This window comes from Amblyraja radiata, chromosome 9 (assembly GCF_010909765.2).
Source record: "Amblyraja radiata isolate CabotCenter1 chromosome 9, sAmbRad1.1.pri, whole genome shotgun sequence".
NCBI classification, from domain to species: domain Eukaryota; kingdom Metazoa; phylum Chordata; class Chondrichthyes; order Rajiformes; family Rajidae; genus Amblyraja; species Amblyraja radiata.
This window is the reverse complement of record NC_045964.1, coordinates 20043929-20071394: the sequence shown is the minus strand read 5'-3', so window position 1 is coordinate 20071394 and position 27466 is coordinate 20043929. Positions and strand designations below refer to the sequence as shown.

The following is a 27466-nucleotide window of genomic DNA, read 5'->3' as shown; positions in this document are numbered from 1 at the left end:
CTCCTATTATTATGTTATTTAATAACATAGTCAAATTCATAATATGAAGACAAGATATATATGATGGCATTGCCTAGCTTAGAAACATATCTTTCGGCTCACCTTATCCATGCTGACCATAATGCCTGCAATACCAATCGCACTTCCTTGCAATAATTCCACATCCCTCCGTCTTGCTCATTCCAGATGACAAAAAATGTTGTGATTGTTCCTACCTGCATCACTTTCTCTTGCAGCTACTTCCCTCTCACCTTACACCTCTGCTCTAAACTTTCATAGCAAATGACAAACTGAATTGTTTCTTCTTTCACTATCTTAACACATATTTAAGTCATTTTTGTCAGTTATTAAAGTCATTTCTTACTATTTGTCTTCTGTTCACCCAGTTTAAATTGGTATTTAAAGAGCAGACACATCACGCAAAGCAATATTGAAATGAAAAAAAAAAGAAAATCGCCCCATAACAAGAAATCACTTGCTTCTGATACACAGCTATAGTGACCAGATGAAGACTATGAAATCATGAAATTGTTCTAAAAATCTAGTTGTATGGGATAAACGGGGCTTCTTCCTTTTTTAAACCATCATAATATAATCCCAATCTCACACACACACACACACACACACACACACACACACGCCCCCACTGCCCACACACAAACACACACCCACACACCCACTCACACACACACACACACACACACACAAACAAACAGACACACCCACACCCACACACACACACCCACACCCCCCACCCCCCCCACCCCTCTCTAACTTCCATCCGGCACTCAAATACACCTGGGCCATTTCTGACATTTCCCGACCATTTCTCGACCTCACTATCTCCATCCACTGACATTTACCATTAACCCACTGACTCCCATGGCTACCTGGACTACACTTCTTCCCACCCAGCTTCCTGTAAGGACTCCATCCCCTACTCCCAATTCCTCCGTCTATGCCACATCTGCACCCAGGATGAGGTGTTCCACACCAGGGCATCGGAGATGTCCTCATTCTTCAGGGAACGGGGGTTCCCCTCCTCTACTATAGATGAGACTCTAACCAGGGTCTCTTCTATACTCTGTAACTGTGCTCTCACTCCCCATCCCCCCCACTCGTAACAAGGGCAGAGTCCCACTTGTCCTCACCTTCCACTCAACCAGCCGTCACATACAACAAATAATCCTCCGACATTTTCGCCATCTCCAACGGGATCCCACCATTGGCCACATCTTCCCAACGCCTCCCTTGTCTGTTTTCCGCAGAGACCGCTCCCTCCATAACTCCCTGGCCAATTCGTCCCTTCCCACCCAAACCACCCCCTCTCCTGGCACTTTCCCTTGCAACCGCAGGAAATGCTACACTTGTCGCTTTACCTCCCCCCCTTGACTCCATTCAAGGACCCAAGCAGTCTTTCCAGGTGCGGCAGAGGTTCACCTGCACCTCCTCCAACCTCTTCTATTGCATCCGCTGTTCTAGATGTCAGCTGCTTTACATCGGTGAGACCAAGCGTAGGCTTGGCAATCGCTTCGCCCAACACCTCCACTCGGTTCGCAATAACCAACCTGATCTCCAGGTGGCTCAGCACTTCAATTCCCCCTCCCATTCCGAATCCAACCTTTCTGTCCTGGGCCTCCTCCATGGCCAGAGCGAGGCCTACCGTAAATTGGAGGAGCAATACCTCATATTTCGCTTGGGAAGTTTACACCCCAGCGGTATGACAGGGCTTGAAATTAGCGGTTGCCCGGTTGCCAATGGCAACCCACAGTCCCTTTATCTTTCTCTCTCTCTCTCTCTGTCACTCTCCACCTGCTATCCTTGTCCATGTCTCGGGTCTCTGCCCGCTATCCATTACTCGGGTCTGCGCCCGCTGTCCGTTACTCGGGTCTGCGCCCGCTCCTCGTCCGCCGGCACGGCCGGCCGCCTTACACATGTGCACAACCACGGCCAGCACCAAAGATCCTATAGTGAGGATCTTTGGCCAGAACATCATCGGCCATGGTTGTGCGCATATGCCGCCCTGCACATGCGCACTGCCACTGCAACTGGTCGGTGTCGGCCACTTTCTCCCTCCCTTTGCATGGTGGGAGATCTGGCTGCCATTGCTGTCCACTCGCCGCGATCGCTGAAAACCAACGCAGAATCACTGCTGGAGCTGGAGTAACTCCCTGGAGTAACTCTTGCTTCTTGCTTTCCTGGTCCTCCAAAAATATTCGAAATGTAATTTAAACAGAATTTAAACACCACCACCAAACTCTGAAAAACAACAGCCTATTGCATTTTTATCTGTTTATTTATTGTGTATATATATATATACTAGACTAAGTGGGACCCGTTGGGTCCCAGCATCACACGGGTGGGCTGGTCACCAACGCAATATTCCACCTCTCCACCAATTCCAATATTGCTCGCCAGTGGGGGGGGAGGGGGGATTTCTGTTGCGCTAGAATGGGTGTTGCAGGCCAAAGGTACTGGTTTCCAGAGGGCTAGGATAGACATTGTAGGCCGAATGGACTTGGGGTGGCAGCCAACTATTGCAACGATTTTAAAAGCCAAGCCAAGGCAAACAATTTGGCTGCAGCCACCCGACAACTAAAATTCATTTTGTGAACACAAACTTTTTTAAACACGAGGCAAACAATTGGACAGCAGCCACCCGACAACCGAAATTCATTTTGTGAACACAAACTTTAAAAAAAGGCGAGGCAAACTATTGGGCAGCAGCCACCCGACAACCAAAATTCATTTTGTGAACACAAACTTTGTAAAAAGGCAAGGCAAACAATTGGGCAGCAGTCACCTTACAGTCACATCGAGGGGACTCACCGTGGAGTAGACGTGCGTTCAATGTTATTAGCAGCTCAGAGCGCTGTGACCCTCTTGCTTCCTGGGTCTGGCGGAGACTGAGTGAGTTACTACACTTCCGGGTTTTATAGTCCCTCCCCTCTGCCGCCAGCAGGGGCAGCAGAGAGAATGGGGTTTAAAAAAAAAAACATTAATATCTCTCTGATTTTTCATCGATGGGAAAAATCCTCCGGTCCCAGAAGGAGGAGGGGGACTCTGATCGAGGTGGCCAAAAATGACGGCCGTAGGTGGCGGCGTTCTTTCGGAAATCGCAGCACAGCGGGCCAAAAGCGGTCAAGATCAGACTTTTAGTAATATAGATAGATGGTCTATGGTATATAGACACAGTGAACTTTCATCTCCTGTTCTGTATTATGTTTACATATTCTGTTGTGCTGCAGTGAGCAAGAATTTCATTGTCCTATCTGGGACACAGGACAATAAAACTCTCTTGACTCTTGACTTGAACTTAAACAAAAAAGGGTTCTTGGGGGGAAAAAGAGAGCTAGCTACCTTAAATTTAGCATCTCTGGACAGAAGAAATTGGGTGACGTTTCGGGTAGAGACCCATCTTTAGATTTCCTCTGGTTTTATTCTTTTAGTTTAATTTAAACATACAGCGTGGAAACAGGCCCTTCGGCCCACCGAGTCCACGCCGACCACCGGTCACCCTACACTAGTTCTATCCCACGCATTAGCGACGTAAGTCAAGAGTGTTTTATTCTCTCATGTCCCAATGAAATCCTTACTTGCAGCAGCACAACAGAATATGTAAACAGAGTACTCTGTAAACAATGTTATAAACGATGCGCTTGGTCTCACCGAGGTTGATCATACGCTGAATAATCCAACCACATTTTTGTTTGGAAGTGGAAAGAAATAATAGAAATTGCATTTATTGCAACGTGTAAAAAGAGTTGAGATACTGTATTATAATTTTGCTGCATGTCATTGTGGTATATATCATGTCTTGATTGGTAGATATGTTTAGTTTGTGACTTTATTTGAAGCAGAAATAATACGTGAATGCTTCATTGACCATAATTATGACTGGTAACTACGCACTCTGTCCGAGCACATTATCGCATGTGTCATGCAAGCCGTCTTAAATGACCACCTAAACTGTCATTTGGCAACCTAAAAAGCTGCCTAGGTTGCCCGGCTGGCAACAGGGAAAAAAACTTTTTATTGTTGGTTGTTGGGTAAATAGATGGTGGCTCTGCACTTGCCATCTGTAATCCCTCAACAGAATTACGTTTGCGATACTTTGTACATTTTAAAATAAAACTAAGAAAAGTAGCTAATCAGAGGCAATCAGTAGACAAATGGTGACTTTCATTTATATTCACCCAATAATGCATTCACCCAACAATTTAGTATGCATTTTCTCTTCTTGCAGGCCCTTCCTTCAAGCATGATCATTGTTGGAAGCTACAGTGCTGTCATAGCAGCTGTATTTATTGTACTTAAAGCAGTGAACTATCGATTGCACCGCACGCTGGATGAAGGGGAAATAGTGGATAGGAGCAACAGTGAGGTAACTGAAAGAAATGCAAAAACTGAACAGCAAGATGGACCGTCTAGAAGAAATAACAGCAGTGGATCAGGGTGAGTGAGTGTCAAAATATATGTTTGATTCTGGTCATTCAAAACTGCAACTTTTTAAATATATGCTCTTGGCTGCAGTTAATATTTGCTTTTGGCTACTACTATGCTCAAAGGTTGGCTATCATTTGACTATCATTAGAAATGAGATATTACTCAAAAGTAAGTTAGGTTTTGTGCAAGTTGACCAGAGTTTTAATTATGCATGATTTATCTTTATAAGCGGTTCAGCAAAAATCGGTCTTAAGACTTTTAATGTTATTTTGTATGTAGGGAAGGCTAACATCACTCCTCTCTTTAAGAAGGGTTCAACCACCAACCCAGCGAATTATCGTCCTGTTTCATTAACAAGTACTTGCTGCAAATTGCTGGAACATTTAATTGATAGTAATCTGATGCGACACGTGAGCAAACATAACATTCTTGCTGACAACCAACATGCATTTAGGAGGCATAGATCATGCGAGTCTCAGCTTATCCTGACGACAAATGACCTGGCCAAGCACCTTGATAGTAACGTCATCACGTATTTAGTTGTGCTGGACTTTTCTTAAGCATTTGATGTCATCCCACACCAGAGACTGCTTCGGAAGCTTGACTTCTATGGTATTCGTTCCAACACGAAACGATGGATTTCCAGTTTCCTGACAAAACGTCTTCAGCGGGTGTGTGTGAACGGAAAGAGCTCCAATTGGCATCCAGTGTTGAGTGGTACACCTCAGGGCACAGTACTTGGCCGACACCTATTTTTGCTTTACATAAATGACATCCATGAAAAAGTCGCAAGTATGACCAGACTTTTCGCTGATGATTGTTTGCTGTACCGTCCAATTAAGTCAGCTGATGATGAAGATGCTCTCCAAAAGGATCTCGATACTATGGTTGAGTGGTCACAACAATGGGGCATGCAGTTCAACCCTTCCAAATGTGAAACTATGCGTGTCACCAGAAAGAGGAATCCAGGCGAAATATCTTACAATATACTTGGTGCCACCCTTGAAGAATCCAAACAAACCAAGTATCTTGGCATCAAATTGCAGAATGATCTGCGTTGGAATGGTCAGACTCATCATGCAACGGTGAAAGCAACAGGTGTCCTAAACTTTCTGAGGCGCAACTTTCATCATTGTTCAACTTCTGTCAAGGAGAAGCTATACTTCACCCTTGTTAGACCTCATTTGGACTACGCAGTTGCAGCATGGGACCCATACACAAATAGAAACATTTCTTCCATCGAACGTGTCCAAAGACAGGCAGCTCGATTTGTTACTAACACCTATGAGAGAGAAGCGAGTGTCACCAAACTTCTGAATTCTTTGGGGTGGAACTCTCTCCAAGACAGACGTGAAGCTCACCGTTTGACCTGTTTTTACAAAATGTTAAATGGTCAGCTTGACATAGACTACAAGATCTACACCAAACCCAAACCAATTAGGAGCAGACGAGGGCATTCGATCCAATTTGTGATCCCAGCTACAAAGACAGATGTATACAGCAATTCGTTCTTCCCCCGCACAATTAAAGCATGGAATAATCTCCATCCAACTATAGTTACCCAACCAGATGCAACTAAATTTATAGCAGCTCTTTCTTCTCAATAACCCTTTCTGGCTTAAGCCCTCCCTTCACCACCTCCAGTTTAAATTCCATTTGGAATATTTTGGAGGACCAAGAAACCAAGAACCAAGAACCATGAGAGTTCAAATCAAATTGTTGAAACATTTTCTTAATACCAGGTTTATGGCTTAAATTATTTCATCAAATCGTTTATATTCATATTCCATAGTCCAGTGTTATTTACGTGACCCATTTATCAAAATAAAACCACCAAATAGAAATAAGTGGATTCTTTAGAAGATTGCAACAGAATTTTTAAATGTGGAAAAGTTATGGGGATGATCTGATGTGTATGTGATGTGAATTGTTTCATGAGTTGTGCAAGTGGTGGAGAATCTTGTGATTTTTTTTTTCTGGATTGTTTCTTACAGATGACATAAAATTAAAAAAATTAAATATAACTTTGTTGACCAAGGACCAAGTTGACCTATGCTGTTTGGCTATTCTGTGTAGCAGCAAAATGCATGTTGAATTTCTCAGTAATTGAGTAGTGTTGAATATGCTTAGAACACTGGTGTTACATAACTTGACCTGTCGTGTAGGTGGCAGGTTTATGTGGTGAGAAAAAATATTGATGTTCATCTCCTTTTGGATGTTGCAGACATCTCTCACAGTCAATTAATTTTGAAGTGTATTCATTATAGTTGCATGGTCAGATTCCAAATGGAGCATATGGTTTTCTTGATAGTAATGTGATAAATAGTGGCATTGGTTGACATTTAAACAGGATAAGAACTATTCTCCACTTCCTAAAGTGCCTTTGGATACTTTAGATTGAAAAGACTATAAACAATGCAAACCCATCATCATTAATTGAATAAATACTTTCAGGAGGGTGATATGGAAAATGCTTCCAGCAGAAGCAGTTAAAATTCTGATTAAAAGAAAAACTTCTTAAAAATAGCCCGGTAAGTGTTGTTTAGAAACACGATTAAAGTAAAGATTCAATGTTATCCCCTTTGAAATAGTAACCAGTATGAATTATAATTGGGAAATTATCTCAACAAAGCTCCAAACAGATTTTCAATTTTGCAGTTAAATCTTCAGAAACTACCTTTTGTAATCTTTCTGTATAGAACCAATAGAGTTAATTTTTCTTGCTACTGTGAAAACCAGTGGAATTTGTCTTAATCAAGTGCTAGTGTTCTTAAAATGATAACGAGATGTTACCTTGCTGGGTTTTCACTTTAGTTTTTCTCTTAACTTTCAATATGTAAGATTTTTCTTAGATGATAGCTTTTTGATATATAGAAAGTTTAACCTGAGAGCTGAATCAATTACTGTATTTGAGGAATTAAATAAGTAAATACATTTAAATTATTTATCTTATGACATGTAAAGCACTTGGCATTCAATAAAGTGCATGTGAAACATTGCCAAATGGTAAGTTATATTTATATATTAGGGTGCCACAAATAATCAATGAAGTAAACGATCAGTCATACTGCTTTTGATTTGATTGAGGACAAAATGTTGATTCAAGACACATGGAGTACTCCCAGGGCTCTGAATAGTGCCAAAGAATATTTTCATCCATGAGTTATCAGGCAGAAAAGGCCTTGTATTGTATGGGCATGTAAAAAGGTGCAACTTGATTTGATGACTTTAAAATGAAAGCAACAATGGTCTTAAGAAACTTGTGTAATACCTTTTCAATCATTCCATGAAATAGGAGAATAGGTTCTGCACAACATAGAAACATAGAAATTAGGTGCAGGAGTAGGCCATTCAGTCCTTCGAGCCTGCACCGCCATTCAATATGATCATGGCTGATCATCAGTTGACAATAAGCAAAACAATGCTCTGTTATGTAAAGTGGATTCTGGCTGATTTGGCTTGTGTTTGTCCAGTAGATTGAGAGGCTGATATTAGCACCCAATATCATTGATCCTATCAGGAAATTCTAAAGTAACCTGCAGTTTGAATCAATCCATTGTCATTGTTTGCATAGAGTGGCAGATTTTTGTTTGCTCTTTTTTTAAATTAATTCTCACTGATTTTGTCTTTATAACAATTTCTGTTTTAAGTACTAAGGTATTGCATTGTATATGATCAACAGAAATATTTGTGGGTTGCAGTTCACAGAATCCATCCATTTCTAATTGGTGCGATGAATTTCCTGCATTCAGCAGGGACCTACCATCACAATGATTAGGCGTCGTCTCCAAAATTCTGCTAACGTTTTGACACTCCTTTTTCAGATTAAAGTCCAGTCATGTTACTTGTGTGGCCGAGTCATAGTTAACATTCTGCTCAATAAATGGACAAAATGGACTCTCTATTTAGTTTATAATTGTATGTAATTGATAATATAGTGATATGCCACTTTTCAGGAGTCAATTATTGGGAGTGTCATTCGTGTACTTGTCCCAAAGAATAAAATCCCTTGACTTTTAAATACATTAAAGAATGTTTTAATTATTGAAATTTGTTGCAAATAATCTTGGTTCGAACATCATTAGTGTCTACATCAGTATTCTGGAGAAGATTCTTTTCTGTAACAGAGCTGTCATGGTGATAATTGACAATTTGATTATAATGAGTAATTGCAATGTAAGGTTATTATCTGCAAGAGGATTTTGGCAATGTGAATGTTATTTTTTGCTTTGTTATTCTATGGTTGTCAGACAGAGAAGAATCAAGTTTAAAGGATTTTCTTCCAAATCACTGGCAAATGTTTATTCAGAGATGCGGAGGCTTGTTTTACGGCTCTGCATAAATCTTGCACTCATCATACGGTCATTATAAGTAAAATGTATTGTGTATAAAGGACAGACGTCCTTGCATTGACAGTGAATGGAAAATACATTTTTAAATTCTAATTTCATCAGCTGCTATCTATCTCACTTAATTCAACTGTTTTTCTTTGAATTCATTTTTGGTGATTGCTCTTTTGTATGAGCCAGTGCACGGCTTACCACAGGTTGGAAGTATAACATTTGAATCCATGAATAGTGGAAGAAGAAGTCAGTAATGTATTTGAATTGAAGAGTATGATGGTTCTCAGTAGTGAAACTTGCACTCATGGGTTGAGATCTTATATCAAGCTGTTAAATTTGCAGAAGATTGTGGTAGAGCATGCAGAATAAAATATAGCACGTTTAGATTGAATGCTGAAACACACGGACATGAATGATGTGACACGCATCTATTTCCTTCGAGACAAAATCAGTGTTTATGCTTGTATTCTTCAGCAGAAGTCAACAACTAATGATCGGATTTCATAAAGGCTGGTTATTTTTCTCTAGCCTGTCCTTTTATAGCATACAGGCTATGGTCAGTTCAATGTTCTTTGTGACATAAAACTAAATACAAATAGCAATGTTTTTTGAATTAGATACTAAGATGTTGTGTTTTGTATAGGTCTGTGGCATACAGAGCATTTATTTTGTACAAAGTTTTTAGAATATGGAAGACGGCGGGGGGAGGGAAGGTAACCTGAAGGAGAAAATAATTGTATTTAATAGTGTATTAAGAGCAATTAATGCGGTGAGTGATTATTACTTAGTTGAATTGGACCGGAAATATTCAAAACAGTTTACTTGAAAAATGCAGTAGTAAGCTCTATTTTTTGGATTATTTTTGGTTTCATGTACACCTATTTATGGGAGGGGCTCCTGTTGGGACTAAGACAATTGAATTTGAAATTCATAAGACGTAGCCGAATTGGGCCATTCAGCCAATCAAGTCTACACTGCCATTCAATCATGCCTTATCCACCTATCCTTCTCAAACTCATTCTCCTGCCTTCTCCCTATCGAATTTGACACCCATACTAATCAGGAAATTCAGTGAATCCAGAATGCACAAAGCTGAATATTTCCATTAAAAAATCAATTCAAAGACATATATTAGCTGAACGAATTAATAAAAAATGTTGTCCAGGGGTTATTTTTGCAAAAAATACTGTAGATTTAACCTATGCAATAAACATTGTTTTGGTGTGTCTTTGTTTTTAGAATTGAGCAATGAAATTTGATAACGGGTGGGTATTTATGAAAACATTACAGTAAGCATTCAACTGAAAATTCTTGTAATCTGAATTGCATATTTATGGGTGAGATTTTCAATAACTGTGAGGCATTTTCTCAGTTCCTTTTTGTATTTGTTGAGTCGTTGTGTGTCTTTTTCGATGCTGGGTTATGCCCATGTTTATCAGGTGTGGCACAGTAGATTAGGGTAGCAGTGCACTCTGCAATTAAGCATGTAAACTGCTGCTGTATTTTGTACATCATCGACCGTGCAATGTAAAATTACTGAACTGCGACCCCAAGGGGTAGGAAGGAAAATTAAGGAAATATTACTCTTCTGGTGTGGTTTCTATGAATCTACTTGGAGGAGTAATTAACATAGAACAAGCAGGCCTATATCAATGAAAGGGGTTTGGCAATGTTTAGTTACCAATAGGTACCATTTCGGTAAAATAAGATGACCGCTAACTGCTGAGTGTAGGTCACTAACTTAACAGACTGCATTAAAAGTCAAGGTTTTTTCTGACATTCGTTGAAATGGGAGCTGCACAGAAAATCTCTAATTCAAATAGTTAACATTTACAGTGTCCACCATAATGTTTGGGCCAAAGACCCATCATTTATTTATTTGCCTCTGTACTCCACAATTTGAGCTTTGTAATAGAAAAAAAATCACATGTGGTTAAAGTGCACATTGTCAGACTTTAATAACGGTCATATTTATACATTTTGGTTTCACCATGTAGAAAATACAGCATTGTTTATACATAATCCCCCCCCATTTCAGGGCACCATAATGTTTTGGACACAGCAATGTCATGAAAATGAGAGTAGTCATGTTTAATATTTTGTTGCATATCCTTTGCATGCAATGACTGCTTGAAGTCTGCGATTCATGGACATCACCAGTTGCTGGGTGTCTTCCCTGGTGATGCTCTGCCAGGCCTGTAATGCAGCCATCTTTAGCTTATGCTTGTTTTGGGGGCTTGTCCCCTTCAGTTTTCTCTTCAGCATATAAAAGTAAAACTCAATTGGGTTCAGATCGGGTGATTGACTTGGCGATTCAAGAATTGACCATTTTTTAGCTTTGAAAAACTCTTTTGTTGCTTTTGCAGTATGTTTGGGATCATTGTCTTGCTGTAGAATGAACCGTCAGCCAATGAGTTTTGAGGCATTTGTTTAAACTTGAGCAGATATGCTACTATCATCAGCAGTTGTATCATCAATGAAGATAAGTTAGCCAGTGCCTTCAGCAGCCATACATGCCCAGGCCTTAACACCCCCACCACCGTGTTTCACAGATGAGGTGATATGCTTTGGATCTTGGGCAGTTCCTTCTCTCCTCCATACTTTGCTCTTGCCATCACTCTGATATGTTAATCTTCACCGCATCTGTCCACAAGACCTTTTTCCAGAACTGTGGTTGCTCTTTTAAGTACTTCTTGGCAAACTGTAACCTGGCCATCATATTTTTGCGGCTAACCAGTGGGTTTGCATCTTGCAGTATAGCTGTATTTCTGTTCATGAAGTCTTCTGCGGACTGTGGTCATTTACAACTCCACACCTGACTCCTGAAGAGTGTTTCTGATCTGTCAGACAGGAATTTGGGGATTTTTCTTTATTATAGAGAGAATTATTCTGTCATCAGCTGTGGAGGTCTTCCTTGGCCTGCCAGTCCCTTTGCGAATAGTAAGCTCACCAGTACTCTCTTTATTCTTAATGATGTTCCAAACAGTTGATTTTGATAAGCCTAAGGTTTGGCTGATGTCTCCAACAGTTTTATTATTGTTTATCAGTCTCATAATGGTTTCTTTGACTTTCATTGGTACAACTTTGGTCCTCATGTTGATAAAAAGCAATAAAAGTTTCCAAAGGTGATGGTAAGACTGGAGCAAAGACTAGGTGCTGAAAGCTCTCTTATACCTGCATTTAGAAGGCAATTAAACACACCTGAGCAAATACAAACACCTGTTCCAAACACCCCATGTTATTGGGGGTAGGTTACTGACATGGATAGAAAATTGGTTGGCAGGACAGGAAACAAAGAGTAGGGATTAACATGTCCCTTTCGGAATGGCAGGCTTGTTGCTGGGACCGCAGCTATTTACAATATACATTCATGATTTAGATAATGCGTTTAAAAGTAACATTAGCAAATTTGTAGATGACACAAAGCTGGGTGGTAGTGTGAACTGTGAGGAGGATGCTATGAGGATGCAGGGTGACTTGGACAGGTTGGGTAAGTGGGCAGATGCATAGCAGATGCAGTTTAATGTGGATAAATGTGAAGTTATCCACTTTGGTGGCAAAATCAGGAAGGCAGATTATTATCTGAATGGTGTCATGTTGGGAAAAGGGGAAGTACAACGAGATCAAGGAGTCCTTGTTCATCAGTCAATGAAAGTAAGCATGCAGGTAATGCAGGCAGTGAAGAAAGCGAATGGCATGTTGGCCTTCATAACAAGAGCAGTTGAGTATAGGAGCAAAGAGGGCCTTCTGCAGTTGTACAGGGCCCTAGTGAGACCACACCTGGAGTGTTATGTGCAGTTTTGGTCTCCAAATTTGAGGAAGGACATTCTTGCTATTGAGGGAGTGCAGCTTAGGTTCACAAGGTTAATTCCCGGGATCGTGGGACTGTCGTATGTTGATAGAATGGAGCGGCTGGGCTTGTATACTCTGGAATTTAGAAGAATGAGAGGGGATCTTTTTGAAACATATAAGATTATTAAGGGTTTGGACACGCTAGAGGCAGGAAACATGTTCCCGATTTTGGGGGAGTCCAGAACCAGGGGCCACAGTTTAAGAATAAGGGAGATGAGGAAACACTTTTTCACACCGAGAATTGTGAATCTGAGGAATTCTCTGCCTCAGAAGGCAGTGGAGGCCAATTCTCTGGATGCTCTCAAGAGAGAGTTAGATTAAGCTCTTAACGATAGCGGAGTCGGGGGATATGGAGAGAAAGCAGGAACGGGGTACAGATTGTGGATGATCAGCCATGATCACAGTGAATGGCAGTGCTGGCTCGAGGGGGCGAATGGCCTACTCCTGCACTTATTGTCTATTGTCTATTGAAGCCATTTGTCCCAAACATTATGGTGCCCTGAAATGGGGGGATTATGTATAAATAGAGCTGTAATTTCTACATGGTGAAACCAAAATGTATTAAAAATATCCGTTAATAAAATCTGACAATGTGCACTTTAACCACATGCAATTTTATTTGCAATTACAAATCTCAAATTGTGGAGTACAGTCAAATAATTAAATGATGGGTCTTTGTCCCAAACATTATGGAGGTCACTGTAATTAGAAAATAAATAAGCACATTTTAAAAACAGTGGGAAGCAAAGAAAATAGGTGTCTTAATTTCCCCAAATAATTGTTCTTCCGATGATTTAAACATCTAAGCAGAAATTGGTGGGTGCCTGGAACGTGCTGCCCAAGTGGTGGTTGAGGCTGATAAGTTAGTGGCATCTGAGATACTTTTAGGTAGACATATGGATAGAGAGGGATTTGGATTATGTGCTGGTAGATAAGAGATAGTCTTGGCATCATGTTTTGCGCAGATCTTGTGGGACGAAGGGCCTGTTCGTGTGTTGTACTATTCTATGCTCGATGTAATATTTGTAACTGGCACTGCATGCATTGGCTAATATGATGGTTGTGCAACCAGCCATTAGAGACTGGTTTAGCTTCCATTATTCTGCCTTGGAATTCAAATAATATATGTGGAAGTGCAAGAGCCTTGTCCGTAGAAGTATAATGAAGTAGTTGCCTTGTTCAAAAGTAAAATGGTGCAAATTGGCGAAGGAGAAACTTGCAGTTTAGAGTTACCAATTCCTTTAGCAAGTGGAAACCTCAACTCAATGATGGCATTTGTTTGAGCCAGAAGTCCTTGGAATCCAGTCCTAATCCAGAGAATCAAGCATGCCATTTGGCACTTCAATACAATATTGAAGGGATGCATGTACTTTTAAATTAGACATTAAATCTTATTGCCACTCCAGTGAATGCAAAGGATTGCTTGGCACTATTTCAAGAGCAGGGGAACTCCCTGATGTCCTGTCCACTGTCTATCCCTTAATCAACATTACTAAAACAGAATTGCACATTGTTACATTGTTGTGCACAATTTTGCTGTTTTCTGCACCTTATTTTCAGACTTCAAAGAGTACATAATTTGGCTATAGATAACTTTTGGCTGACCTGAGGCTGTGGAAGAATCTATCTATTGACATACAAGGAAAAAGTCAAAGGTTTCAAATTACATCATAAACCATGACAGGAAAAGCTTGATCAGCTGTATTTTGTAATGTGATTTTCTCCCCTTTTCCCTGCACAGATTTCCCTTGCCATGCTCCTTCACCAGCCAAGAGGACAAGCTGCCAGGCCTCTACCAATGCTGTCAACCTGGGCACAAGGAGGTGTGTGAAAATGGCCCATGATAACTTGTCCCATGAATCCCACTGCCGCCCCTGATCCCCCTTCCACCCTTCAACTTTTGTTCATTGCTCCACAATTACTTTCACAGGTGTTGACCTGAACTCAGTGGAGGAACTCTAAGTCTCTGACTTAGAAACTCTGGGTTCAAGCTCCTACCAGATCCTTAATCATATCATTTGACACCGTCATTATGATGATTTCAGTGTTTCACCTGTTCCATGATAGTTAATAGTCGGAAGCTTGACACCCTTGGTAGTTAAGGCTCCTGAAATTTAATCATCTTGGCAAATTGGAGCCTGGATTAGATTTCTTTCTTGAAATCACTATATTTCACTATGTAGGGTAGAACAATGTAATGACAATGAAGAATCTTATTTGGATTATTTCGGGGCAACTTGGTGTTGTTTCGCCATTCATACTCAATCTATAAAGTGTGATAATTGGATGGTTGCTTTCTATGTCCAAAGCAATGTTGACAGAGCGTTCCTGTGCTGAAAGAACAACACAATGAATGCTGCATCTCACTGGGTTATGAGTTTATTTCTGCAGCCATCCAATTTGGGAAGAAAGCTGTATTTATCAATATGATGCTGGATGTATAGATGGTGCATGGTGAGAGTTACAAAATAACTTATTTGTGTATAATAATTTGGTTTGTATGTACTTGAGCACGTATTTTTACCATCCAGATAGATCTAAATTAGAATTCATATTTGGAAACTAACAAGCCATTATGCATCTTTATTACAGAATAAACCACGAAAGGACATTGGAATGTTCTGCTGATTATTTGATCTGGGTGGGGAAAATAATAAACTGTTATGATTTAATGTTTATTGAATCCAAATCATTGTCAGGCACTGTGAAGCGCCACTTCACTTTAAAATAAATGGAACTGCTTCAAGGAGAGGTTGATGGGATTGTGAGCGAGAATAGGTTATTGATTACAGTGAACTAGTTGGGATTGTGACTTATGGAAATGCTTGATTATCTGCCACAGACTTGATAGGCCAAATATGAGTACAGGGGTTCATAAGATTATAAGATCATAAGTGATAGGAATAGAATTAGGCCATTTGGCCCATCGTTTGTCAATCAATCATGGCTGATCTATCTCTCCCTCCTAACCCCATTCTCCTGCCTTCTCCCCATAACTCCTGACACCTGTACCAATCAAGAATCTATCTCAGCCTTAAATATATCCATTGACTGCTTCCACAGTCTTCAGTGGCAAATAATTCCACAGATTCACCACCCTCTGAAGAAATTCATCCTCCTCTCGGTAGAATTTAGAAGATTGAGAGGGGATATTATAGAAACTTACAAAATTCTTAAGGGGTTGGACAGGCTAGATGCAGAAAGATTGTTCCCGATGTTGGGGAAGTCCAGAACAAGGGGTCACAGTTTAAGGATAAGGGGGAAGTCTTTTAGGACCGAGATGAGAAAAACATTTTTCACCCAGAGAGTGGTGAATCTGGAATTCTCTGCCACAGAAGGTAGTTGAGGCCAGTTCATTGGCTATATTTAAGAGGGAGTTAGATGTGGCCCTTGTGGCTAAAGGGATCGGGGGGTATAGAGAGAGGCAGGTACAGGATGCTGAGTTGGATGATCAGCCATGATCATATTGAATGGCGGTGCAGGCTCGAAGGGCCGAATGGCCTACTCCTGCACCTATCTTCTATGTTTCTAAAAGAACGTCGTTTAATTTTGAGGCTATGAGCGCTAGTCCTAGACTTCCCCCACTGGTGGAAACATCCTCTCCACGTCCACTCTGTCCAAGCCTTTCATTATTTTGTACGTTTCAATGAGGTCCCCCCCAAAGTCCTGTTTGGAATGACTTATGGTAATTCCATACATTTAAAAATATTTTTTCAAGCTAGTAATAAGACTAAAATATTTCATGGTATTCATAAATGAGAACAGTATATGTTCCATGAGTTTAATTTTGGGAAGTGTTGGGATTATCAATGAAATGAAAGAATTCTAACAAATATTTATAGAGTGATTGAATATGGGTAGTTGTTAAAATGGTTGTCTAATTTATGGAGAAATCGGTTTATAGGCGGTTTCGGGAACAGAAGCCTTATGGAAGAATATGAAAATGGGGGCTAGAGAGAGGAATCGGGGGGAAAAAAGTAAAGGCTACATGGATAGTTTTCCTGAAGTTGAAGATAACCATTGAGTCTATCTCCAAATAGTATGGAATGCTTAATTTTCTTCCTGTAGTGAGATGAGGGTAATTTAATGATGAAAGAAAGTACTCCCTTTGATATTCTTGGGAAACAGGTGGATGTTAGGAGACAGGGAACGAGTTGTGGGCTGAAATAAAAGCTGTTAAAATAAAGATAGCATGGCCAGAGGTAAAGTGGTTCTCAAAGTGGTTACATATGATACTCTATAGCAGAAGAGTTCTCTTCTAAAATTGCTATTAATTGCGCATTGTATAGCGACTGTTATAGGGGATGATGTCAAAATTAATATTACAAAAAAACAACAATTGCAAAGGACAGGTTTAGGCAGATATGGGCAAAACACAGGCAAGTGGGACGTGTAGATGAAACATGTTGGTCGGTGTGAGCTTGTTTCCACACATTATCATTTTGCTCCACAAAAACTATTTTGTCGAGCAAAGGAGGGGGGTGTTATAAGGATTGGGCATAAAGGTTGCATGTAATTATTAGTCAGGAAATGGAGCTGGCAGATTTAAAATTACCTTATTAATTAATTTCTACGGTTCCCGTGAGATCCAAGGTGAGCTATCCAATTGGATATCAAATTGACTAAGTGGTACGTGTTGGGGCATGGTCACGCAGTGTTGCTTTTGGATTGGAGGTCTGTGACCAGCAGTGTGCTGCAAGGGTCAAAACTGGGTTCGAAGTTGTTTGACATCTTTATTAACAATTTGGATGAGAATGCGTTTAGCCTGGTCAATAAAATTGCAGATTCTAAAATTGTGGTATTATGGGCAGTGAAGAAGGTTATTTAAGATTATAATGGGTTGAAGAACTCGCAGAGTGGGCCTGGGAATGGCAGGTGGAATTTAACAAGGACAAGTGCAAAGTGACAGATGGCACAATGGGCTAAGTGTTCGGCTGGCGACCGGAAGGTAGCCGGTTCGAATCCCGCTTGGAGTGCATACTGTCGTTGTGTCCTTGGGCAAGACACTTCACCCACCTTTGCCTGTTTGTGAATGTGTGTGAGTGATTGGTGGTGGTCGGAGGGGCCGTAGGCGCAGATTAGCAGCCACGCTTCCGTCAGTCTGCCCCAGGGAAGCTGTGGCTACAGAAGTAGCTCACCACCACCGAGTGTGACTGAGGAATGTATGAATAATGCGATGTAAAGCGCCTTGAGTATTCTAGAAAGGCGCTATATAAAATCCCATCCATCAAAGTGATGAATTTTGGTAAATTAAATCAGATTAGAACTTGCACCGTAAATGGCAGAGCCCAGGAGAATATTTTTTAAATGACACTGAAGGTTATAAATACATATTGGTGCAGGTGGTTTAGGATTAGCTTTATTATTGTCGTGTGTACTGAGATACAGTGAAAAGCTTTGTTTTGTCAACCAATAAATATATTGCTATAAATATATTCAATCGTCAAACTCCAGTGGAGAAGGTAAAGCAAAGGGGAGGATACAGAGTTAGGCTGTGGGCCGAGCATCAAAAATGTGTCGAGAAATCAGTTTTCGTGACCCGTCACCAAACTACATGAAGTTTTCCACAGATTTAGAAGAAATATAATTGAGAAGGAAGTCATAACTCGTTATTGCCGAAAGTTGCACATTAATTAATTAAACTAATTAGAAAATGAGATCGGGAAAGTAAGCGCCATCCAGTGGCCAATGCCCATATTACATGATGGGCAGCCTATTTCCGTGTTGCAGTCCATTTAAACTATATATCATTATACCTATATATATTCCAGATAGTAATATAGGTATAATAATATAATAATACAATAATATAATATATTATTATACCTATATATATTCCAGATAGATATATTCCTCCGTTTTCCTGGAAACGGCCGCTACGGACGGCACTATGTACACTCCCCCCCCCCCCCCCCCCCCCCGCCCGCGGAGAAGATCCGCGACTCCGCGTTCGCGAATCGGCCGCTTTTTAATTGAGACCGCGGCTTCACTATGTTAAATACATAGGCCCCGCGATCGGAGCACCTTTTCCCGGTAAGTTATCACAGGCAGCTCCGAGATTAGATGATTAGGACTTATTACTCTACAACAGGCTGGCATTAGTGAAAATGTTTAATTTACCTTGTTATTGATACATATAGTTTACGCCCTCAACTTCATGAATGAATGAATGTGAATGAGTGAATGAGTGAGTGAATGAATGAGTGAGTGAATGAAGGAATGAACAAAGGAATGAATGAGTGAGTGAAGGAATGAATGAGTGAGTGAATGAATGAGCGAATGAGTGAATGTACAGCCTCCAAATCTCATTTTTTCACATTATAAAGGGTGCAATTAAATTAATTAGTCCATACAGATTAATTTTCATAAATTCAGACTTTAGATCTTACCTTTCAGTTTGAGTTGATTCACAAAGTTTCACAACTTTGTGTTGCAGCATCTCAGAAGGGACTTTGCTTTCAAGACTTTCTTCCACTTCTATCCACTTAGCTGCACATATTTCAGACTTCTTAATGCTTTTCTCACTAAATTCAATTACCCTGCTGCAAGTTTCCACGACAAAGAACCTTCATCGGAATCTCCAGTAAAACAGGCATCAGTGAAGCCCTCTCAGCTATGATGTGTGCTAGCCTGAAACAAAGCGCGTGATTGGCCAACTGGCAGACAACTCAATGTTAATCGTGCTTTGATTGGACTAAAAATACCCGACATTTTCCGGTTTTTCTCTAATTTAATAAAAAATGTGCAAGTCTTGTTCATGACGAGTTTCAGGGGTGATTTATATAATTTTTTTACACAATATGTGAACATTTCATATAGTTCTGTGACTTGGGTCACGAAACACTAGAATAAAGCTCCTCGGCCCACAGCCTAAGTGCAGAAAATAGTTCTCAACGTTGTCGTGCACCAGTTCCACAGACAAAGTGTAATGTCTGCAGTAGGGTATAGGTGAATGGGAATGTACCCTAACTTTTGGAAGGACAGTTCAGAAGCCTGATAACAAAGGGGTTGAAGCTGTTTGTAGTCTGGTTGTGCGAAGTTTCCAAGCTTTTATACCTTTTGCCCGACAGGAGCAGGAAGAAGATGGAATGACTGGGATGGGACAAGTCTTTGATTATGTTGGCTGCTTTTCCGAGGCATGTCAAGTTTGCCACGCTTCTTTATTAGTAAGATTATTGACTACAAAAGTTGGGATGTCAAGTTCCAACTGTAAAAGATGTTGGTGAGACTACACTTGGAGTAGTGTGTGCAGTTCTGGTTGCTCTGAGAAGGATGTCATTAAGCTGGAACGGGTGCAGGAAAGATTCACGAGGATGTTAAGGAAACTGGAGGGCTTAAGTTATAAGGAATAGATGGATAGGCTGGGACTATTTATCCCTGGAGTGCAGGAGATTGAGGGGTCATTTGGGAGGTATGTAAAATCATAAGGGGTGTAGCTAAGATGAAGGATCAGCCTTTTCCCCCGCGCTACTAGAGTTTAAAACTTGAGGGGAGGGCATAGATTTAAGGTAAGAAGGGAACATTTAAAGGGGATTTGAAGGTCGACATTTCTACACAGATGGTGGTGGGGATGTTTAATGAGCTGCCTGAAGAAATGGTACGATAACAACGTTTAAAAGATATTTAAACAGGTACATGGATAGGAATGTTTTAGAGGGCGGTTGGACAAGCTTGTTAGGTGACTTGTCCAGCATGGATGACTTGAGTCAAAGGAACTGTTTCCATATTGTGAAACTGACTAATTACTAATAAATTGAATGAGGATGGGAGATGTAAAGGACCATAACAATTGAGGAGTGCAGAATAATGGATTTTATGCCATGTTATCTATATTACTAAAAGTCTGATCTTGACAACTTCCTGTTGTTCTGTATATTGATTTTAGAAAAAATGCTGCTACTTACGGCTGTGATTTTTGGCCATCTTACTCAGAGTCCCCCTCCGCTGCGCAGGACTAGAGGATTTTTTCCATTGATGAAAAATAAAAGAGTTATTAGTGTTTAAGAAATGTTGAGATCTCTCTCCTGACGGCCACGCCCCTTCCAGAGGGACTATAAAACCCGGAGGTGTTGAGTGCCTCAGTCAGTCTCTGCAAGATGGGGGAGCGAGAGGGTCACGTCTTTCAGTCTGAGCTGTGAATAACGCTGAACACATGTCTACTTAACTAATGTGGTTTGAAAATATTGTTTGGAAATGCTAAAGCTGTGTTGCCTTTGGTTTGGAAATGCTAAAGCTGTGTTGCCTTTGGTTTGGAAATGCTAAAGCTGTGTTGCCTTTGGTTTGGAAATGCTAAAGCTGTGTTGCCTTTGGTTTGGAAATGCTAAAGCTGTGTTGCCTTTGGTTTGGAAATGCTAAAGCTGTGTTGCCTAATTAAAGTTGCCTTGCCTAATTAAAGTTGCCGCCTTCTATATAATTATAAGTCTAATGTTGACCACTTCCTGTATGCGCTTTATATTGATTTTAGAAAAAACGCTACCACGTACGGCTGTGAATTTTGGTCATCTTACTCAGAGTCCCCCTCCGCTCATCAGGTGCCGAGGATTTTTCCCATAGATGAAAAATAAAAGAGTTATTCATGTTTAAAAGATGTCGGGATTCTCTCTCCTGTCAATCACGCCATGAAGGCCACACCCCTTCTGGTGGGAGGGAGTGAGGGACTATAAAACCCAGAAGTGTGGGCGTGGCTCAGTCTCTGCAAGATGGAGGAGGGAGAGGTCACGACTTGCTGTCTTTAGTGGCCTTACACCCTGCTTGAAGTGGTAAGAAACTGCACTTGAATTTGATGGACTAGCACCCTGCTTGAAATGGAATTTCAAGGATTAGTCGTGAGTGAGTGAGCTGCCTGCACACCAGGCTTGAGTGACTGAGCTGCCAGCCCAAGAATCCATTCGGCCCACGATGTCCATACTAGCCCTCTGGAAACCAGTCCCTTCAGCCCACAACCCATACTAGCGCTCCAGAAAGTGCCCCCCCCCCACTGGCCACCAATATTGGAATTGGTGGAGAGGTGGAATATTGCGTTGGGGGACCAGTCCTCCCTTGTGATGCTGGCCCACTTAGTCTAATAGATAATATAAAAGTGGGGTTACATGCATACAGAACCTCTGACCACGGTTTACTTTTATGTACATGCACTTTGTAGGATTGATGTTAAAAAAAATAGAAATTATACCATGTGGATACAGTAGAAAGTTGCTGATTCTTAGGAAACGAGGTTAGATTTCTGATTCTGTTGGAATAGAAATTCATGATAACTAATTTGTTAAACACGCTTCAATATTATGAAGGATGAAGCAAACAAGTGAAACTCACTATACAAATGTTTTCAAATAATACGTTTCGGGGAGAGTCGAGAGATCTAAAGTTAATGAACAATTTTGATCAATAAAGAAACTTGTCAGTGACTAGTTCTCAGGGCACATTTTTAAGTTAATTGGTGAAGGAAACTGAGACAACATGAAGGTGGACAGTTTACCCAATGGTTTATTAAGGTATAGGCACGTACTGTTTGTTGATAGACACAAAATGCTGGAGCAACTCAGAACAGGCAGCATCTGAAGGAGGGTCTCGACCCGAAACGTCACCCATTCCTTCTCTCCAGAGATGCTGCCTGTCCTGCTCAGTTACTCCAGCATTTTGTGTCTACCTTTGATTTAAACCAGCATCTGCAGTTCTTTCGTACTTTTTGTTGGTTGCAGATTCAGAAGTAACCTTCAAAAACGAATGGGATGCATATTGGAATGAGACAAAAAAATTCAATTGGAGTCTTAGAGTGAAGCTTTCAATTACTGTTCAAAAGTCAGTCCGAATGCAAATTGATAGCATTAATGCTGTACCAATGTTGATCTGATTGATCTATTGTTTTAAGATCAAATATAAGATATTAAGGTTATGGTGGGAATTTTTGACAAGATATAGTCGATTGAGACTCCAGATTGTACCCAATGTTGATGTATCAAGAGTTGGTTGGACACATAATTGAAATTCATGCGGTAACGGAGTAAGGGATCAGGAAAAACAAATGTATTTGGGCTACTTTATTGCATGCCAAAAGAATAAACCTGATAGTTGGGCTGCACGGCATAATTTGTATCTAATTCTGTATCATTTGACATAAACAATGAAAGCACCACTTTGCATGTAAAGCAGCTTTAATATAATAAAGCAAAATAATTAAAACACCCCTGATCCAGTTTACCAGTTCAACTTTCCTGCATCCATTGCTTTGTTAAAATTCATTTATCAGTTTTGAATATACCTAAGCCTGTACATCCAAAACTCTGAAGAAGAATTGTTAACTGCTCTCAGTTGAAAGGCATTTCTTCCCATTTCAATCCTAAATGACGAACCATTCAAAATGAAATTAGCCTCTCATGAGTTCTGCAACTAGGGAACAAAATCTTGCCTGTTACCACGCAGTATCTTGCATGTCTCAACAAGATTATCACCTTTCTTCGTAACTCCAGTAAGTACTAATTTCTCAATGGGCCACGGCTGTGGACTGGGAACGCGGCCGGAGGACTTTATCGAGGCGCCACAGTCTCGATGCCTTCAGCATTGCCGCGTAGAAGCCTGTGTCGGGGCTTGACAGGGTCCTTGCGGGTCGGACGGAAGAGCCGGGCCTCACAGGTCAGAGTCCGGGTCGGCGGAGCCTGCGGCTGAGGCCTGGGTCGGCACCATGGAGGCGTGAAGTGGGGCGTCGACAATGGTGAAGTCTCGCAGCGGCGGTGATGCCTCGCGGGTCGACCATCGGTTGATGAGAGCATGGAGGACTGCCGTGACTGAAGAACAATGGAGGACCCAGCGTGGGGGAACCAATGTTGGGGGGGGCAGGGGAGAGAACAAAAGGAGGAACCGGCGTGCTTTGTAACTTTGTGCCGTAGTTGGCTGCTATTTGTATACATTGGGTGTGCAGCAAAGAATTTCACTATGCCTAGTCACATGTGACAATAAAGTATTCCAAGTATTGGTCAGTCTTTTTTAATCTCTTTTCCTTGCCTCGGGCACCATTTTGTGAATCCGACCCTCTTTGTCTCCAGGGCAGGTAAACCCATTGTTAGATATGAGAGGCTGAAATTGCATTATGTGCACTACATGAGCTCTTAGCACAATGTTGTATTATCTCTTTTGCACTCTGGTCCTTTTTCAATATAGGTTAATGTACCAATTGCCTCATTAATGGTGTACAATAATGTCTTATGTCCTGTGCATGAGTATCAAAGATCTTTCTGAACTTATTCTCTCTGTAGACTGGCACTTACTGGTTTCTTATGACGTAATAAACATAATTTGTCTATTCTTACTACCCATGGGCATAATCACTAATTTCCCATATGTTTCATTTAAGAGCTACACAAAATTTGACCTGGTTACGAGAAGAGATATTAGGACAAAATAGAAGTAGATTTTCGAAAGAGTGAAAGATAGGCACAGAGATTTGGAGGAAAACCTCTGATTTAGGAAATGACTGTTGATGGTGGAGATTTGAACTTGTGCATGTAGATGAAGCCAAAATTAGATTTTTAATTAGTGCAGAGAGTTGTAAAATTTAGAACTGATGTGATGGTGGAGGAGCCAGGCACAGGAGTGAAGTAAGTAGGGAGATTTGCAGCAGAGAGAATGGTATGATGGAGGTTGCTGTCCAGAGTTGAAAAGGACAGCAACGTTGGGTACGCAGGATTAACATGGGCTGAGAAGGGAAATCTAACTTCAAAAATATACTCTTCTGAATTAGAAGCTTGGAATACCATGTTATCTCCAGCACATTGTTTATTGAAGAGACTCGTACAAGACCCCATAGCAACATCCATCTTGGCATTGAAAATTGTGTGATCGCTTCATTGATCCCTTGGAATCAATGGAAACCTGCTTCAACTTCAGTCTGTATTTTCTGAGGTGGCCAGAAGCGCCTCCAGGATTCACTGATTCAGTTGCAGTGGGCCAGGAAATGCTTTCAAGGAGGGGCGAATGTTCTTTCATATGTTGTGTGCTGCTTCTGCTGTGTGTACACAGACACCATCGATTGCACTTATTGACTTCCTGGATGGATTTTTCCCATTTGAGAAATCATGACCTCTGCCATGGCAACATTCCACTATTGGGCCTATCATTACGTTCAGTCGATTTTCATGGGTGCATCTCATTGTCCACATGTCTGACCTCTAAATGCAGCGCTTTACTCCAAGGATCCTCGCTAGATATTCAGGATAGAGAAAATACCAGAAGTACACATTGCAAGTCTCCTTGGAAAGAACATAATAACCTTATTAACTTGGGGCAACACTCAAATGGAGAGGGTCAAATGCAAAGCGAACAAAGACAGGGATGTTTACTTCACCACCTGTTCATCTGAGGCCAGAATAGAACACGGCAACCTTAGAAGTGGAAGTTTACTACATCAGTGATGGAGTAGGTCTGAGCCCATGAACTGACCTTTGGGTCAGGCCTGACACATGATTGGCCGCAGAGGCCAGGGAGATCAAAATCTAGAAATACCTGATGTATTAAATTAGATCATATTAATATTAAAGGGCCTGTCCCACTTTCCCGAGTCCTCTGCGATTTGAAAGGACCTTAACCAAAAAAAAATCACGATTTTTGTTATCTACGAATTCCTCCTTCTCCCGACTATCTTTTTACTCGTGGACTTTTTTGTCATGCTGAAAAAAAAGTCCCGACTTACCTGGTGCCCCGAGTACCTACGGCTGGCATAACGAGCCGCTACGATATATCTACGGACTCGCTACGGCCTTCTACGGACTCGCTACGGACATTCTCCGAGTTTGAATCAAGGGGAAAACTCGGGAGAATTCATGAGTAACTCGGGAAAGGGGGACAGGCCCTTAAGTTGGCGGGAATTTCTGCTCCTTCATTACTGGATATTAAACAAATTGACAAAAGAGGAATGGTGGTTTGAGAGATGTGGTAGATAAGATAAGTGGCTGTTGCCCATGTACATGTGGATCTTATTATATTCTCAGAAGATGATAGGCAAGAACAATGCGTAGATTACAAAGGGGACCAGAGATGGAAATTTCCAAAGATTTCTAGAGAGATGAGTCAGGAACGTAAGTGTTTTTAGGTGATATGTTGGCTACATATGTAAAGGTAAGAATAGAACATTGCAAGAATAGCCTCGACAAGCTGGACAGTGGATAAAAGGTGTCAATGACTCCTGCTTTATGGAGCGATTGAATTCCAAGAGAACCATCTGGGCTTGGATTTTCTGTAACACGTACCTCTTTTCCCTTTGCATTCTATTTTTAAATTCTTAAGGGTGAAATTTCTATTATCTGAACAACCATTACGCCTGTATAGGTTTAAGAGATTTGTAAAAGAATTAAGAGACCAGAAGAAAATAAAATGGATTCAATTTATAAGCTGATACACCAGTGGAAACGGACATCATGGTAACTTTTTATAGGAAATTGGTTAAATTTATTTAAATGAAATGCAGAAGCATCGTGGTAGAGTGTGGCCAATTGTTTTTTTTAAATATAAACTGTCACAGATTCAGAAGGTCGAAAAGCTACTTTCAGGAATATACTTTTCTCGTAAGGATCTGTCAGGATCTTTTAAATATTGTGGCAATGGTTGGATAAACTGATCAGAAGGAACTCTGGAAAAAATAATGGTCAACTTCTTGGCACCTCATAAGTACTAGTATTTAATAAGGAAAAGTAGTTTGTGGATATGCCAATACCAAATGACCCTTGATAGGGTGAAGTTGGAAGCAGTTCAAATCTGCCTTTTTTGTGGCAATGAAAGGAACAAAATGAAGAATTGTTTTTTTTTTGTCCCCTGTCCCACTTAAGTGATTTTTTTTGGCGACTAGGCTGTCGCCACATGGTCGCGGGGTTGACGCCTGTATGGTCGTGAGTCATCTCCTCAAGTCGCCTAAAGAGTCGTAACGATATTCAAAACTTTTCGGCGACTGCGGGTTTGACGTAGCTTGTCTTCTGTCATAGGTGCTGTCGTAGGTTGCCCCCAGGATGACGCAGGTTGTCGCCAGGTGACGTTGGTTGTCGCCAGGTGCTGACTTCGGTGAATTCCATTGGTGACTACCTGCGTCAACTGGCGACAGGTACCAGCGACTGAATTGTCTTCAGTTGTCGCTGACAGGGTAGTTGCTTGTCATAGCTTGTCGCAGGTTGACTTTGTTTGTCATAGGTTGCTGCCTGTGTGATCATAGATTGTCGTAGGTGTGGTCGTAGGTGAGCGTCCTAATGGGTCGGCAGTTGTCAGTAGCTTGCCGTAGAGTAGGTGGTAGGTTGTCGTAGCTTGTCGTTGACATTGTCGTAGAGGGGGTCCAGTCACCGATTTTTCGGCGGCCTGCTACGACTGTGACAGTCGTCGGCAATCGCCGAAAAAATCGCCTAAATGGGAGAGGCCCTTAAAGCTCCTCTTTGTGACCTCAAGTCGTCTACTTAGTAGCTAATTAAGTGCTTATGAAGTTCAGTCAATGTTGTGGTATAGGAAATAAGACTGGCAATGCGCAAACAACAAATTCCACAAGCAACATTGTGATGGTGGAATCCATTTTAGTGATATTATAAGCCATGACACTAAAGAAGTGAATTTTAGTCCACAGTAAATGTTGAAGTCTGCTGGATCAGTTGTAAATAATGACCGAATTTGAAAGAGCAGATTTGTACATTTTTCTAATATGTTTTCTTCAAAATTCTTATGCTATGCTTTGTTTACAGGGACCCAGGAGGTGGAATTGAAATGACTGAGTTTGTGCGGGAAGCTACCCCTCCAGTGGGTTGCAGTTCACGAAATTCATATGCTGGTCTGGAAAGCACCCACCAGGTACTGTAAATTCA

The 27466-nt window shown here is 41.0% G+C and overlaps 1 protein-coding gene across 3 annotated transcripts in view; it reads left to right on the top strand.

Moving 5' to 3' along the window:
• Positions 1-27466, top strand: part of pcnx1 (pecanex 1) — a 207777-nt gene that overhangs the window by 39191 nt on the left and 141120 nt on the right. For all 3 annotated transcript variants that reach the window (XM_033026821.1, XM_033026820.1, XM_033026819.1), the window contains exons 2-3: positions 4247-4455; positions 27347-27452. In XM_033026821.1, coding sequence (XP_032882712.1) covers positions 4247-4455; positions 27347-27452 — 315 coding nt within the window. The remainder of the gene's footprint in view (positions 1-4246; positions 4456-27346; positions 27453-27466) is intronic.